This window comes from Salmo salar, chromosome ssa01 (genome assembly GCF_905237065.1).
Source record: "Salmo salar chromosome ssa01, Ssal_v3.1, whole genome shotgun sequence".
Lineage (NCBI taxonomy): Eukaryota > Metazoa > Chordata > Actinopteri > Salmoniformes > Salmonidae > Salmo > Salmo salar.
In genome coordinates, this window is record NC_059442.1 from 159,514,197 (window position 1) to 159,529,172 (window position 14,976).

Consider the following 14,976-nt stretch of genomic DNA (forward strand, 5'->3'; position numbering starts at 1 on the left):
ATAAACAGGGCAAAATAGAAATAGGCCTATAACAATTAGCATCAGCTTGATCTCCCTCTTTAAATAAAGGACGAACCGTGACTGCCTTCCAAGCAATGGGAACCTCACCAGAAAGGAGAGACAGGCTTGGCGATGATAGGGGCAGCAACCTTAAAGAAGAAAGGGTCTACACCATCTGACCCAGATGTTTTTTTGGGGTCAAGTTTCAGGAGCTCCTTTAGCATCTCGGACTCAGTGACTGCCTGCAGGGAGAAACTTTGTTGCGGGGCAGGGGAAAAAGAGGGAGAAGCATCTGGGATAGTCGCAGCCATGTGCTTCTTGTCAGTAACAACCACATCATCAACTTTAAGGGACTTGGGCAGCTGTGAGAAGGAGGGTTAATTCTCCAGGTCTTTAACCATTTTCCAGAACTTCTTGGGGTTAGACCCACAGAGAGAGAACTGCTCCTTAAAGTAACTAACTTTGGCCTTCCGGATAGCTTGAGCGCACTTATTTCTCATTTGCCTGAACGAGAGCCAGTCAGCCTGAGTATGCGTGTGCCGAGCCTTTCGCCAAATGCAATTCTTGAGGTGGAGTAACTCTGCAAGATCACAGTCGAACCAGTGGCTGAACCTGTTTTTAATTCTCATTTTCTTTATGGGGGCGTGTTTGTTAACAATACCACTGAAAATATAAAAAAATAAGGTCCAAGCTAAATGACCCTTGGTATGATCATCTTAAAATAATTCCATATGCTAGCTTAGTAGGGTTAGGGGTTAAGGTTAGGGTTATGGGTTACTGTTAGGGTTAAGGTTAGGGTTAGGAGTAAGGGGTTAAGGTTAAAGTTAACTAGACGTTTATGTTATACGTACATAGCACCTTCTCAGAGATAGGTATACAGATTGCATACAGATTGCGTACAGGGTGGCTTGGCATACAGTATTATTTCTACAGTGGATACATTTTTTTACTGTAAATCTGCATTGTATTTGTAAAAAGACCCCTTCCTTCTGCTGTCATTAATGGCATAGGTACCAGTACTGTACTTAATAAAGTGTTACTGTAAACTACAAAGAATAGATTTTTGGTTCATTCTGACATTTCAATGGATCGGTTAGGTCGGCACTCTCTCCCGTTTATTCAATTCCATGACCAAAACTGGTAACCAGATTTTCATTATAAACAATTCCCTTTTTCTGCAAGAACGCACATTAAAGAAAATCATGAACTCAATAAAATAATGTTTGCACAGGAATCTTTTTTCTTTTTTCATTTGTCCTGTATACCTGGTTAGCGGTTTTGATTGAATACGCCGGACAACATCACATCTTAATAGGCCACTCTGTCACAACAGAATCAGAAGTATCATTGACTAACGTGTGTGTTGTTTTCTTGTTTACATTTTGCGGTGTGTTGCGATGAACAATAGAGGAACGTTCCCAACTGGTGACACAGCTTCCTTCCTGTGTGTCAGATGAGTGTACTCTCTAGATGTAGGGTGCAAAAGAAATCTGAATATACTTCACTACACTTTACTCCCACCCAAAAGGATCAAGCTGAGGCTGTAGTGTCAACATGGCCTTCCGATTTGCAGGTGAGAGGTCTCCAACACACCTTGCAGATATGAATTACTTCTACATCAGCATTTATACACACACACACACACACACACACACACACACACACACACACACACACACACACAAATGTAACCGATATGACAGGGTCTGATAAACTACTGTACTAACAATACAGGAACATTAAAAACACCAGTAGAGCTGTCTCAAATCACTTAATCTGTAACTAGTTTACTGTGTGTGTGACAGTTCCAAGAAAAATAGAATTCCTTCAAGGTATAACCTCGTTGAAAGAATGTCTGGTTGATGTTAGATGCCAGAGTAAAAACTGATGGCAGATCAAAACTGATATCCATATTCACAACAGTCTGAGTTTCACTCTGGGTCGATGAGTTAACATCACAGTGAGTCAGAGATGGTAAATCTGGTGTATATAAGCTTGACATTTCAATGTGAAATTCCCCAGACTTTATGCCACTGTTATACACCCATGTTAACCTAGATAGTGAGTCTTGAGTGTACCAGATAACAAAACTCAAATATAATCTTCAGTCTGCATAAAGAGATGCACTATTACAAATTTGAGTCACTCATTTCCTGTTTCCTGTCAGGAAGGTGTTAGATCCTGTATAGATCGATGCTAGTGAAACCTTCTTTTAATCATTTTTTTTATAGAAATGTACAACATGGAACACACAAAACAAACCCAAACACAATTACATACCATTGCACATTCACCCAAATTACAAAGTTTCTTATTTGTCTACTTACCTTGTAAGCAGTATGGACAAACCAATGACATGGTTTGAAATTGTGTTGTAAAATGTATTTTAAAGGCGTACTATAATTGCCATTTGTTTTTGGTTTTATATGTTAGTAGTTTGATGAATGTAAAGTGTTCTTGGTGTGTACACTCACAAAGCACTTCCTTAAACATAATACCTTGCACACATACTTGGTTGACCATATTGAAGAGATTGGTGTCAATACCAAGCACTTTACTCTGAATTATACTGTATCACTCCTCACCTCTCCGTTCTGGTACAAATAATAGGGCATTGTTTCGTTTCTTAACTGTTGTTCACTGTATGGTTGTACTGTTTGTTTCTGTGGTAGTGTTTGTTTGTCGGTGTGGTTGTGTTGTTGTGTTGTGTTTTGTTTCACCCGCCTTTTCGAATGGGACGTTAAACGAGTGTCCAGACTCTCTGTGGTCCAATTTTTTTTTATTGCACTTATCGCAAGAGTAGGGGTGTTAACCCTGGTGTCCTCGCTAAATTCCCAAACCGGACCCATTTCCATCATGGCCAACTAATCATCCCCTGATTTCCAATTGGAATATATCTCTCCTCACCTCTCCACCTGATAGCGTAAGTGCTGTGAGCGTTCTGGCACAAATTGTAGCCGTGCATCACCTTAGGGTGCTACACATTGGTGGTGGAAGAGGTGAGTTTCCCCCTTACAGCACTTTGAGCATCTGGAAAAGTGCTATATAAATGCAATCAGTTATTCGTTTTTTTTCTGTCAGTCACACCAAAATTAAAATGACAAATAACTAGTTAAGATTACGTCATAAATATTCAGCTATGCAGCTATACATGGTAATGTGTTGCTTTTCCAGATTCCTACAATGACAACGTTTATAGTAAGTTTTCCATCACAAAGCTAGAACATTATCAACATAATCGTCAGTGAGATGGAATTCCTATTGTAAGAGTGACAACACAGACAAGAAACAGCATAGAACTGATGCTGCAGGTTAGAGCTTGTATGTGTGTGTGTGTGTGTGTGTGTGTGTGTGTGTGTGTGTGTGTGTGTGTGTGTGTGTGTGTGTGTGATGTTCTTTCGTATGAATTTGTTTGTAAATGCCGATAGCTCTTATTTGGAATCTCTCCTTCAATGGAATGGAGGATGGGTTGTCCTGCTGTACATATAGGACTGCGCAATCACCACACACAGCAATAAACAGAGAGAGAGGGAGATATCAGTGAAACAACTAGAGAAAAAGAGAGAGAGGGGCAGAGGAGGAAGTGGTGCATCACTGGGAATCTTAATAAGGTACGCATTTTTATTTTTTATTTAACCTTTATTTAACCCGGCAATTAGTTAAGAACAAATTGTTATTTACAATGACGACCTAACCCAGCCTAACCCTCCCCTAACCTGGACGACGCTGGGCCAATTGTGAGCCGCCCTATGGGACTCCCGATCACGGTTGTGATACAGCCCGGGATCAAACCAGGGTCTGTAGTGACGCCTCTAGCACTGCACGAGGCTATTATACTAGCTGGAAATGTATTTTAGACTGACTGTAAGTCTTAGATTTACTGTGAGTGATATATAAATCAAAATCAAAATATGTAAATAATAATGTTAAATGAAATATGAATACATTTAGTCAGTTACAGTACATACATAGCAAAAATGGGAAAATCAATGAAATTAAACATGTAATCATGTAATCATGCAGTAAGAGTGTATTTTGCCGCCAGGGCTTGAGAATATATTTTACCAATACACAATACAGTAATTATACAATAATACAGGGATACCAGTGACAAACACATATTAGCAGTTGGTATTGCACAACCTAAAACTGCTTATGTCATTAACTTTTATCTTCAATATTTTTATGAACAAATTATTATTATGTTAGGCAAAAACAAAAACGAAATATTGGGTGTGTGAAGCTCTCTAGTAGTCAAAGCCTGTACTCGATGAAAGACAATCGTGTATAGTTCACATAGTAAAAAGCAGGTAACATAGCTTTATTTGACTGCCTCTTCCACATGACACCGTCTGACCTGGAAACCTGTTGGTCCACCATGATCTTTTCTACTGAAATACACATGCTGTTCTTTGAAATGTGTTTGTAATATGTTGCTACCTTGTCAGGGTGAACTTGAGACAATATTTATTTTGTTCTTCGATTCCGCATGGCAAGCATAATGGTGTTAGGTTACTTTCATCTTTGGCTATTGGACATTGTGCTGAAGCTTTTCCATTTCCAATAGAGGTGAAGAAGTTGGTTTGTGAAATCAGATACTATTACTACTATTACTGCCACTGCTGCTACCACTACCACTCCTCCTACTACTACTACCTTGACCATGACTACTACTACTACTACTACCACTACTACTACTACTACTACTACTACTACTACTACTACTACTACCACTACCACTACCACTACTACTACCACCACCATGACTACTGCCACTGCTGCTACCACTACCACTACTACTACCATGACCATGACTACTACTACTACTACCACTACTACTACTACTACTACTTCTACCACTACTTCTACCACCACCACTACTACCACTACTACAACCACTACCACTACCACTACTACTAGTACTACTACTACTACCACCACTACTTCTACCACTACTACAACCACTACCACTACTACCAGTAGTACTACTACTACTACCACCACTACTTCTACCACTACTGCTATTACTACTACCACTACCACTACTACTACTAATGAAAATACAGTAATAACAATCCAGGTACACTCTTAGAATTAGTGGTGACTTGAGGAACCCTGGAGATCCTCAAGGAACCATTGTTAGTCAATGGTTCATATTTGCACCTTCGGTTATTTGAGGGATTCTTGGAAGAATCTTTATTGGTTCAATGTCGCAATGGATTCCTGTCGGATCCCTGGAGTGGAGGCGTTGCTTAGTAGGGGCATGGCTTTAAGCTAGATTTTTTTGAGTAAATGTAGTTCTTATTCATCTGTTCTGTTGTATTGTCGTCACATGTTAAGGTTGAACACTAACAGTGTTTTAGCTTCAATGAGGCTAACAGAGGTGTATATGTTCCTCAAGAGCCTGTGTAAATCCCAAAGTTGGAATAGTTACCACTTTATTACTGTGTGTAATCAGCAATGTTAATATGATTCATATTATATTAGAATATGTAATATGCATAAATATTCAGGGAACATTATAATTTGCAGTGTGCAAACTTAAGATGATGAACAGGAATGACATTTACGGGTGACCAAAAATAACTATCTGAAAGCCATGCCTCTAAAAAGCCACATCTCCAATCTGCCACCTCTACGATATATTATTTTAAAAAGGTTCAAAATGTAACCCCTCCCATCACAAAAAGATTCCTGTTTGAACTTTTACACAGGGGTTCCTTGAAGACCCTTTCAGTGGGGTTCCTCAAGGAACATTTTTCAACTGGAAAGGTTCCGCCAGTGTGGCAACCCAAAAGGTTCTTCCAGGCACCTTTACTTCTAAGAGTGTAGATAATAATGATAGTTAGAATATCTTTATTTTAAAAAAATCATACTTTGCTCTCTAAGCTCTAAAAACAGATAGGGACTGTAGTGATGCCAGACTATAGAACATGTCAGTCGAGAAAATACTCGTACCATTCATTCAGACCTACAACACTGGGGTAATCCAATTTCTCTGGCAATTCTCCAACAATTTAATTGATCAGCTGGTCTAGATGCACTATAATTGAGACATGGAGGGCTAAGAGGAGGGTAGCAGGAAGAGGAGCATTAATCTTTTGACTATGATATGTGGACAGGCAGATGCTGAGGGGGAAGCAGTCTAATGCTCAACAGAACTATAGGGAAGGTTACTGATTAGGGTGGTGGCAGTGTGTGTGTGTGTGTGTGTGTGTGTGTGTGTGTGTGTGTGTGTGTGTGTGTGTGTGTGTGTGTGTGTGTGTGTGTGTGTGTGTGTGTGTGTGTGTGTGTGTGTGTGTGTGAATATGAGTGAGTGAATGCCAATGGTTGTCTGGAGGGTGGTGGGCTAAGTGGTGACTCACTGTAGCAATAAGCAAGAGACTTTGGAGGGATCTCAGGCTGTCACACAAATAACAAAAATCAATTAGTCTAGGTCTGGAATATGGTCCAAAATCAAGCACCATATATCAATTAAGATATACAGTACCAGTCAAAAGTTTGGACACACCTACTCATTCAAGGGTTTTTCTTTATTTTTACAATGATCTACATTGCAGAATAATAGTGAGGACATCAAAGCTATGAAATAACACATATGGAATCATGTAGTAACCAAAAAAGGGTTACACAAATCAAAATCTATTTTATATTTTATATTCTTCAAAAAGCAGCCACCTTTTGCCTTTATGACAGCTTTGCATACTCTTGGCATTCTCTCAACCAGCTTCACCTGGAATGCTTTTCCAACTGTTTTGAAGGAGTTCCCCCATATGCTGAGCACTTGTTGGCTGTTTTTCCTTCACTCTGTGGTCCAACTCATCCCAAACTATCTCAATTGGGTTGAGGTCGGGTGATTGTGAAAGCCAGGTCATCTGATGCAGCACTCCATCACTCTCCTTCTTGGTCAAATAGCCCTTACACAGCCTGGGGGTGTGTTGGGTCATTGTCCTGTTGAAAAACAAATGATAGTCCCACTAAGCACATACCAGATGGTATTGCGTATCGCTGCAAAATAATGTGGTAGCCATGCTGGTTAAGTGTGCCTTGAATTCTAAATACATCACAGTCAGTTTCACCAGCAAAGCACCCCCACACCTCCTCCTCATGCTTCACGGTGGGAACCACACATGTAGAGATCATCCGTTCTCCTACTCTGCGTCTCACAATTTCCACCGGTCTAATGTCCATTGTTCATGTTTCTTGGCCCAAGCAAGTGTCTTCTTCTTATTGGTGTCCTTTAGTAGTGGTTTCTTTGCAGCAATTCGACCATGAAGGCCTGATTCATGCAGTCTCCTCTGAACAGTTGCTGTTGAGATGTGTCTGTTACTTGAACGCTGTTAAGCATTTATTTGGGCTACATTTTCTGAGGCTGGTAACTCTAATGAACTTATCCTCTGCAGCAGAGGTAACTCTGGGTTTTCCTTTCCTGTGGCGGTCCTCATGAGAGCCAGTTTCATCACAGTGCTTGATGGTTTTTGCGACTGCACTTGAAGAACATTAAAAGTTCATGAAATTTTCCGATTTGACTGACCTTCAACAAACTAGTACATGATTCCAACATTCCAACAGATAATCTGTCACGATAATCACTAATGTTGACTCTTGTTCCTGTTGCAGTTCAGCGGAAGAACAAAACAATGACAGGTGAGTAAATATTTTTCCACTATCATTCCACTACATCAGACATTATTGTTCTCTATGCCAAAGGATTTATTTTTGTCCCTCCTTTTTTTTGCTTTTCATAGACTTCCCTATTTACTAGCTACATCATTAACTAGTCTTGTTATTCTGTTAGCTAACCTCAATCAAACATAACTTCAATATGGTTGAACCTTGAAGGAAGAATATTTTCCTTTGAACTGTAAAGAAGTTTAAAGATGAATGATTTTCAGGGAAAATATCAAATGATTTCAGTCTAACTGTAGCTGTGAGGGATGTTTAAAAAATGGTTTTACTGCTTAGTTATAGTAATTGGAAACACAATATGTAATACCGGTTATCTTTGGTGTGTGCGCGTGTGTGTGTCTGTCTTCCAGACTGTGGTTTTGAGAGGGAGTTTGTGGATGCTCATAATGACTATCGCAGGAAGCATGGTGCCCCGCCCCTAGCGCTGAGCAGAGACCTGTGTAACTCCGCCCAGAAATGGGCAGACCATCTTCTGTCAATCAAAAGCCTGAAGCATAGCTCCACCGATCATGGAGAAAACCTTTACTACGCATACAGCTCAATCCCCAAAAAACCTGTTGGTGAGCATATGTCAGAAAGAAAAAATGAAAAAAATGAAAAAAAATCTAATAAATTCTTTATTGTGCAATACATTGAATATGTTACATCTGCTCCTGCCACACCCTCTACTTCTCATACTGTGTCTCCCTAACCTGCCACCACTCCCCTAGTGCTCTCTCTCTCTCTCTCTCTGTGTGTGTATGTGATTGTGTGAGGGGAGACAGGTGTGCTGGAGGCAGAGCAGATCCCCACCAGCTGCAACCTGTTCCATAATCAAGGCATCTACAAACACTCAGCCCTGCCATTTCCACACTGCCAGTTTGTAGCCTCTGCTCAGTCAGTCTGTGGTTCAAGCTGTTTGTTCCTGCATAGAGCGTGTTATCCTGTTGCATGGTTTTCCCTAGCTTGACGCTGCTTTTTGCTTTGCTACAGTTCTGTCCACTCTGACTCTGGTCCCTGCCTCCAGTCCCTCGTCTTGTCAGTCCTGCTTCCCTGCCCTGGACCCCCGCTCTACTGCTTACTTGGATTCCGCTCCGGAACAACATACCCTGCCCCTACTCCACTTGCCCCAGCCTCAGTTCCTGGTTCCCTGCTACCTGCCCGAGCTTCCCCTGGCCTGCACCCCCCCGCTTTTCAATAAATACCTTAGTTACCTTATCCCTGTCTCCTCGTCTGAGTCTGCACTTGGGTTCACCTGCTCCGCCCTGCGTAACAGAATATGCAGCAGAGCTCAACTAGTGGAAAGTACAGTATTGAATAGAGCCTACAGTGGATATTTTGTGTACACAACTTAACCTCTCCATTTATTAACTAGCATATGCAGACTGATTTTGAGTGGATCATTTTCCTGAATGCTCATTTGATAACAAATTGGTTCTGCTTTTTATCTCTTTCTGATTGTATTTTAAAGGGAAGGATGCAGTGGACAGTTGGTACAGTGAAATCAAAGATTACCACTTCAATAAGCCTGGCTTCAGCTCTGGTACAGGTGAGATACACAATCGGCAGACTCTAGGGTAAAACAGGTGTGTACTGCCACCACAATAAAAAAGAAAAGTTATTTCATGGAGTTTAACCTTGCCAATGAATCACCTGTTTATTTGGATTAATTTCATAGACCACATCTGACTCTATTTCCAATCACTGACAGTGTCCAAATAGGCCTCCTACAGTACCTGTTGCTCTCCATCCTCGACATACTGAGCATATACATATACTGACTTCTATTCTAACAGTGCCCCCTGCTGTTGTTTCCAGGTCACTTCACCCAGGTGGTTTGGAAGGACTGCAGCGAGGTAGGTGTGGGCCTGGCCACAGATGGGCAAACGATCTTTGTAGTGGGCCAGTACCACCCAGCTGGCAACATGTGCAACGCGGGCTACTTTGAGAAGAATGTCCTACCACTGGGTAGCTCCACCTCTAGCGCACCCAAATGTGTCCCCACAGGTAACACATCATTGATTGGTGAACAAAAATTGGAAAAGACAATTATATTTAAATCCCATACAACAGCCCAGTTACGATTGTCTCTCGGCAAATAAGCTACTACTAAAGATAAACTAGGTATTTCTGAATTAACCCATTGTATGACACAGCATCAAATACCTCAATCTCTCAACCGACAAATATATTTTCTTTCTTACAGCCGGAGAAAGAGGGGGCCTGAGTGTACCCCAGTCTAAAATGGCCAGATCCTTTTCACCTGCATATAAGGCTCCTCCTCAGGCGAACGGCACTGGTGAGATGTTTTAAATACATTTTCAGTAAATGTCTCCCATTATGTAAAGATAACATAATAATATTGGATAGGTTGTAGGCCTAATTTTGCCCTCTGAATTTTGGCCATAAATCTTACAGCCATACAATCCTTTCAAATACTCGCAAGTGTCTCGGTCGTTAGGAATTGGAACAAGTATTTCAACTTAAAGTGCAGTCCATCTGTCTGTCTGTCTGCTTGCTCTAAGACCTGGGCCAGTTCCACAGAGACTTCCTACGGGCGTGTAACAACCAGCGGATGGCACACGGAGCCCCAGCCCTCACACTGAACCCAGCCCTGAGTCAGGGGGCACAGGCATGGGCAGAAACTCTACTGGGAGAGCGGGTGCTGAAGAACTCATCCTCCCCCCATGGTGAAAATATCTGGGCCAAGACGGGGTCAGCGGGCAGCACTGCTACGGGTAGGGAGAACCAGGAGCACTGGATGGTCTGCAGGGACAGGGATTTCTCAATAGGCAGTATATATGGCTGGCATATTTTGAATGGTTCCGGATGGGGATCGCTAACCCTATGCCTAACCTTAACCCTTACCATAACCTTAACGTTGACGCTAACCTCACCAACCCCATCCCCCGACCCTAACCTTAATCCTAACCCTAACCAATTTTGAACCCTATGCCTAACCTTTGGATATGCCTAACCATTGGATCTGCCGGCTGAACATCCACTTCTTTCTCAAGAATTACATTCCCAGGGGATCCCTCAGGGTGTGCACATTTTTCATCTAATGTATGACTTATTTCTTTCTTTTTCCGATAAGGTCAAGAGGTGGTGGACGCCTGGTACAAACAAGAGGAGAACTATGACTTCTCCAAACCAGGACATCAGGAAAAAACAGGTAAACCTATCAGCATTAAAAGAAGAAGAAGTATTTTTTATTAAAAAATAAATGTAACCTTTATTTAATTAGGCAAGTCAGTTAAGAACAAATTCTTATTTACAATGACGGCCTACACCGGCCAAACCCGGACGACGCTGGGCCAATTGTGCGCCACCCTATGGGACTCCCAATCTTGGCAGGATGTGATACAGCCTGGAATCGAAACAGGGACTGTAGTGACGCCTCCTGCACTGAGATGCAGTGCCTTAGACCGCTGCACCACTCGAGAGCCACTTGGGAGTATACAGTAATGTAATGTGCTACGCCAAAGGGGTCTAAAAAAATTGCTCTAAAAATTACACCTTGCTTTAAACAGTCAACTCTGACCACAGCGTGTCATGTTTAAAGTCCGCCTTGCGTTGATATTTTCCTCAATGTTAAACGTATTGATAATCCAAAATAATTTGGTGATAATTGTGCCCCATTGTCAATCATCGCTCCCTCTCTTTCATTTCCTCTCCCTCTCTTTTTCTTCTCTGTTCATCTGTTTCAGGGCAGTTCACACAACTGGTGTGGCGTAGCTCCAAGGAGGTGGGCGTCGGCATGGCAAACGGTGGCACGGGGATGCTTGTCGTGGTGGCACACTTTAAACCGGCTGGCAACATCAGCAACCCCGGTTACCACGCTCAGAATGTGATGCCAAAAGGGTCGAAAGTTACCGATAAGCCAGTGGAGGTCGTCACTTCGAGAATGCAGGCGTTGGCTGTGAACTCACTGTCAGGTGAGCAGCATCACAGAGCGTGTAATGTGAACCTTGTTATGATGCTTTATGACAGGTTTACGACATTTACATTTACATTTAAGTCATTTAGCAGACGCTCTTATCCAGAGCGACTTACAACATTGTTGTGAAGGCACTATGAGTGGGGGTCACAAAGTGTCACTCATACCTTTTTAACGATTAATAAAGACTTAATATACCATGTAACTCTCCATGTCCCGTATAGCCAATGAGCTTGGCCAGTTCGGCCGGGCTCTTCTGAAGTCTCTGAACCAATACCGGAGCCAGCATGGGGCATTACCTCTGGTGCTAAGCCCTGCCCTCACTAGTGAGGCCCAGGATTGGGCGGCTCACCTGGTGAGCATCAACACACTGATGAACAGCGGCAAAGGCCACGGGGAGAACATATTCTACTGCTCTGGCTCCAGCACAGCGACCCCTACTGGTGAGGCACATACCTGCACTGCAATGACATACAGCTTATAAGGGCCAATGAGTAAAAAGAAAGTCAAGGGCCTAATTCCAATATGAAGTATGAGTAACATGAACTAACTCCGATACTGGATATGATGTTCACATAGTAGTCGACAATCCAAAGTCTCTGTCAATTGCCCAAAACTTTGGTTTGTTGTTGTATGGGGTCGCAGGAGAAGGCTCTGCACAATGCTTGTAAAGTTCCCAAAAATGTGAAATCATTTATATATTGTCCTTCTCTTGCATATGAATTATAGGATCAGATGTGGCCGAGTCTTGGTACAAGGAGATTGAGAAGTATAACTTCTCATCCCCTGGTTTTCAGAGTGGAGCAGGTAAGGTGTCCAGTGCCCTGACACCTCATAACAACACAATGCTATTGATATATAACCTCATCCACAACAGTCACTGTACAATATAGAAAGTATTTTGTGCTATTATTTAATAAAACTCAAAATCAGGAAAACAACAGTGCTCCCTGGCAGTGAATTTACCATAATCAACAACCCCTACGACATGAAACACAATTAAAGTCTATAAGAAATTGTTAGGAGTGAGACATGCTGGCCGAGAATGTATTATTTTCTGCATTTGGCGTTTGTTTGAAAAAGAAAATCAGTTGATTGGTGGTACTCTTGTCCTAGGTAATTTCACTCAAATGGTCTGGAAGTCCTCAAAGCAAGTAGGCGTGGGTTTGGCGACCAGTGGGCGGGGAACGTTTATCGCCGTGGCGTTCTACGACCCAGCGGGCAACATCACCAACCCAGGCTATTTCCATGACAACGTGAAAACCAAAGGAAGCACATTTTAGTCTGAGTCATATTTTTTTTTTTTTATTTTATTTCACCTTTATTTAACCAGGTAGGCAAGTTGAGAACAAGTTCTCATTTCCAATTGCGACCTGGCCAAGATAAAGCAAAGCAGTTCGACAACATACAACAACACAGAGTTACACATGGAGTAAAACAAATATACAGTCAATAATACAGTAGAAAAATAAGTCTATGTACAATGTGAGCAAATGAGGTGAGATAAGGGAGGTAAAAGCAAAAAAAAAAGTCCATGGTGGCAAAGTAAATATAATATAGCAAGTAAAACACTGGAATGGTAGATTTGTAGTAGAAGAAAGTGCAAAGTAGAAAAAGAGTTAATAGGGTGCAAAGGAGCAAAATAAAATAAATAAAATTAATAAATACAGTAGGGGAAGAGGTAGTTGTTTGGGCTAAATTATAGATGGGCTATGTACAGGTGCAGTGATCTGTGAGCTGATCTGACAGCTGGTGCTTAAAGCTAGTGAGGGAGATTAGTGATTCCAGTTTCAGAGATTTTTGTAGTTCGTTCCAGTCATTGGCAGCAGAGAACTGGAAAGAGAGACGGCCAAAGGATGTACATATGTAGTATGTATGCCGGCACTACCAAAGGTTTCTATAGGAATGGGGTGCTTATCTGGGCAAACACGTTGTTGCTGTTATCTTTGGTTGTTGCTATGATTTGTCCTCTTTTGGAAGGCTACAAATCTTTTTTTGTTAGTTCATTGTCTTCCATAGATGGCGCCATTCTAACGCGACACGCAGTTGCCAGGAGCCATCAGTGTAACTTGAACTTAACTTTTTAAAACTTCTATCTCAAATAGACGGTTTCATAAACGCTTGCTATTTCCTCATAGAACATGATGTCATGTTGGCCCGCTGAGCTGGCCAATCAGTGGTCAACTTGCATGAACATTTCTAATGACCGGTATACTCCCACATCATTCTGTTGTTGGGGTATGTCCACACCATTCAAACAAATATAATAAGGATCTCTACAGATCGGTGTCCTACCCCCGGGACGGTTGAGCTAATGTGCGCTAATGCGATTAGCTATAGGTCATATTTCGTAGAAGTCTGGAAACACTGGACAGTTACTTAAAACCCGAAATGTAATGCCTTTCATCTCGTGCACGTTTTTGTCATTTACTGTACATGAATAAAGAAATGCTCGCTTTTTAAATGTATTCATTGATGTTTATCAAACATGTTGACATACAGACCGAGACTGCACTGTGTTGACATACAAGGAGCAATAAATGGTGGAATTAAATGTTTGTAGGTTGTAACATTTGTGCCACACGCTGAAAAAAATATGAAACTAGAGTTTACATCTAGTTAGCATCCTTGCTGCCGTCTTCCACCAGCCGAGGGAAGCAGCTTGTTACTTTTCACTGTATTCCCAGTCAAATAAACAGGCATTCTAACTGGAGATATGTAAAGAATCTGTCACACACACACACACACACACACACACACACACACACACACACACACACACACACACACACACACACACACACACACACACACACACACACACACACACACACACACACACACACACACACACACAGACAGACAGACAGACAGACAGGGTGAACAATCGTTACTTGCTTCTGTAACCACAGGGACAGACAGGCTTTGCATGGAGAATGCAAACAGAAACTAGAATAGCATGGCATCACATTGCACCATTGTTCTCTATATCCCTAGGAGGAAAAGTGACGCGTTGTTATATAAGAGCCATCATAGTCACATTTTAAACAAGGTCAGCAGATAAAAGCTCAGAAGCTTTTGGTTTTGCATTCTAGTTTGAATAGACAGGGATCAAATAGGATAATAACAATAAAGCAGGAATATGGTGCACGAAACTGTTTTCTACCTATGTGCTTTGAGAATTATAACTACTGTGTTTATAGTTTGGAATATTAATTGAGCTTATTTGGTAATGACAAACACAACATCGAGAACATTCTGTTATCACTTTGAAAATGAAAAACACCTGACAAGTTACTGTAACATGTTAATAACTCTGTACATACAACCTGGTAACTAAAGAACACTGATATCAAAGTAATAGTAGG

At 41.6% G+C, this 14,976-nt stretch overlaps 1 protein-coding gene across 2 annotated transcripts; it reads left to right on the forward strand.

The window, feature by feature from the left end:
- Nucleotides 1-1,426: 1,426 nt before the first annotated feature.
- On the forward strand, nt 1,427-14,162 carry glipr2 (GLI pathogenesis-related 2). Of its 2 annotated transcripts, none has more exons than XM_014142552.2 (12): nt 1,427-1,573; nt 7,621-7,647; nt 8,040-8,249; nt 9,140-9,217; nt 9,487-9,675; nt 9,875-9,967; nt 10,194-10,406; nt 10,766-10,843; nt 11,379-11,606; nt 11,833-12,051; nt 12,338-12,415; nt 12,725-14,162. In XM_014142552.2, exons 1-12 carry the CDS (start codon nt 1,555-1,557, stop codon nt 12,889-12,891), a joined length of 1,599 nt encoding a protein of 532 aa, XP_013998027.1. In that variant the 5' UTR covers nt 1,427-1,554; the 3' UTR covers nt 12,892-14,162. The 2 variants fall into 2 exon arrangements, with proteins under 2 accessions (XP_013998027.1, XP_013998035.1); XM_014142560.2 differs by lacking the exon at nt 1,427-1,573 and adding an exon at nt 3,401-3,611.
- The last annotated feature ends 814 nt before the right edge of the window (nt 14,163-14,976 follow it).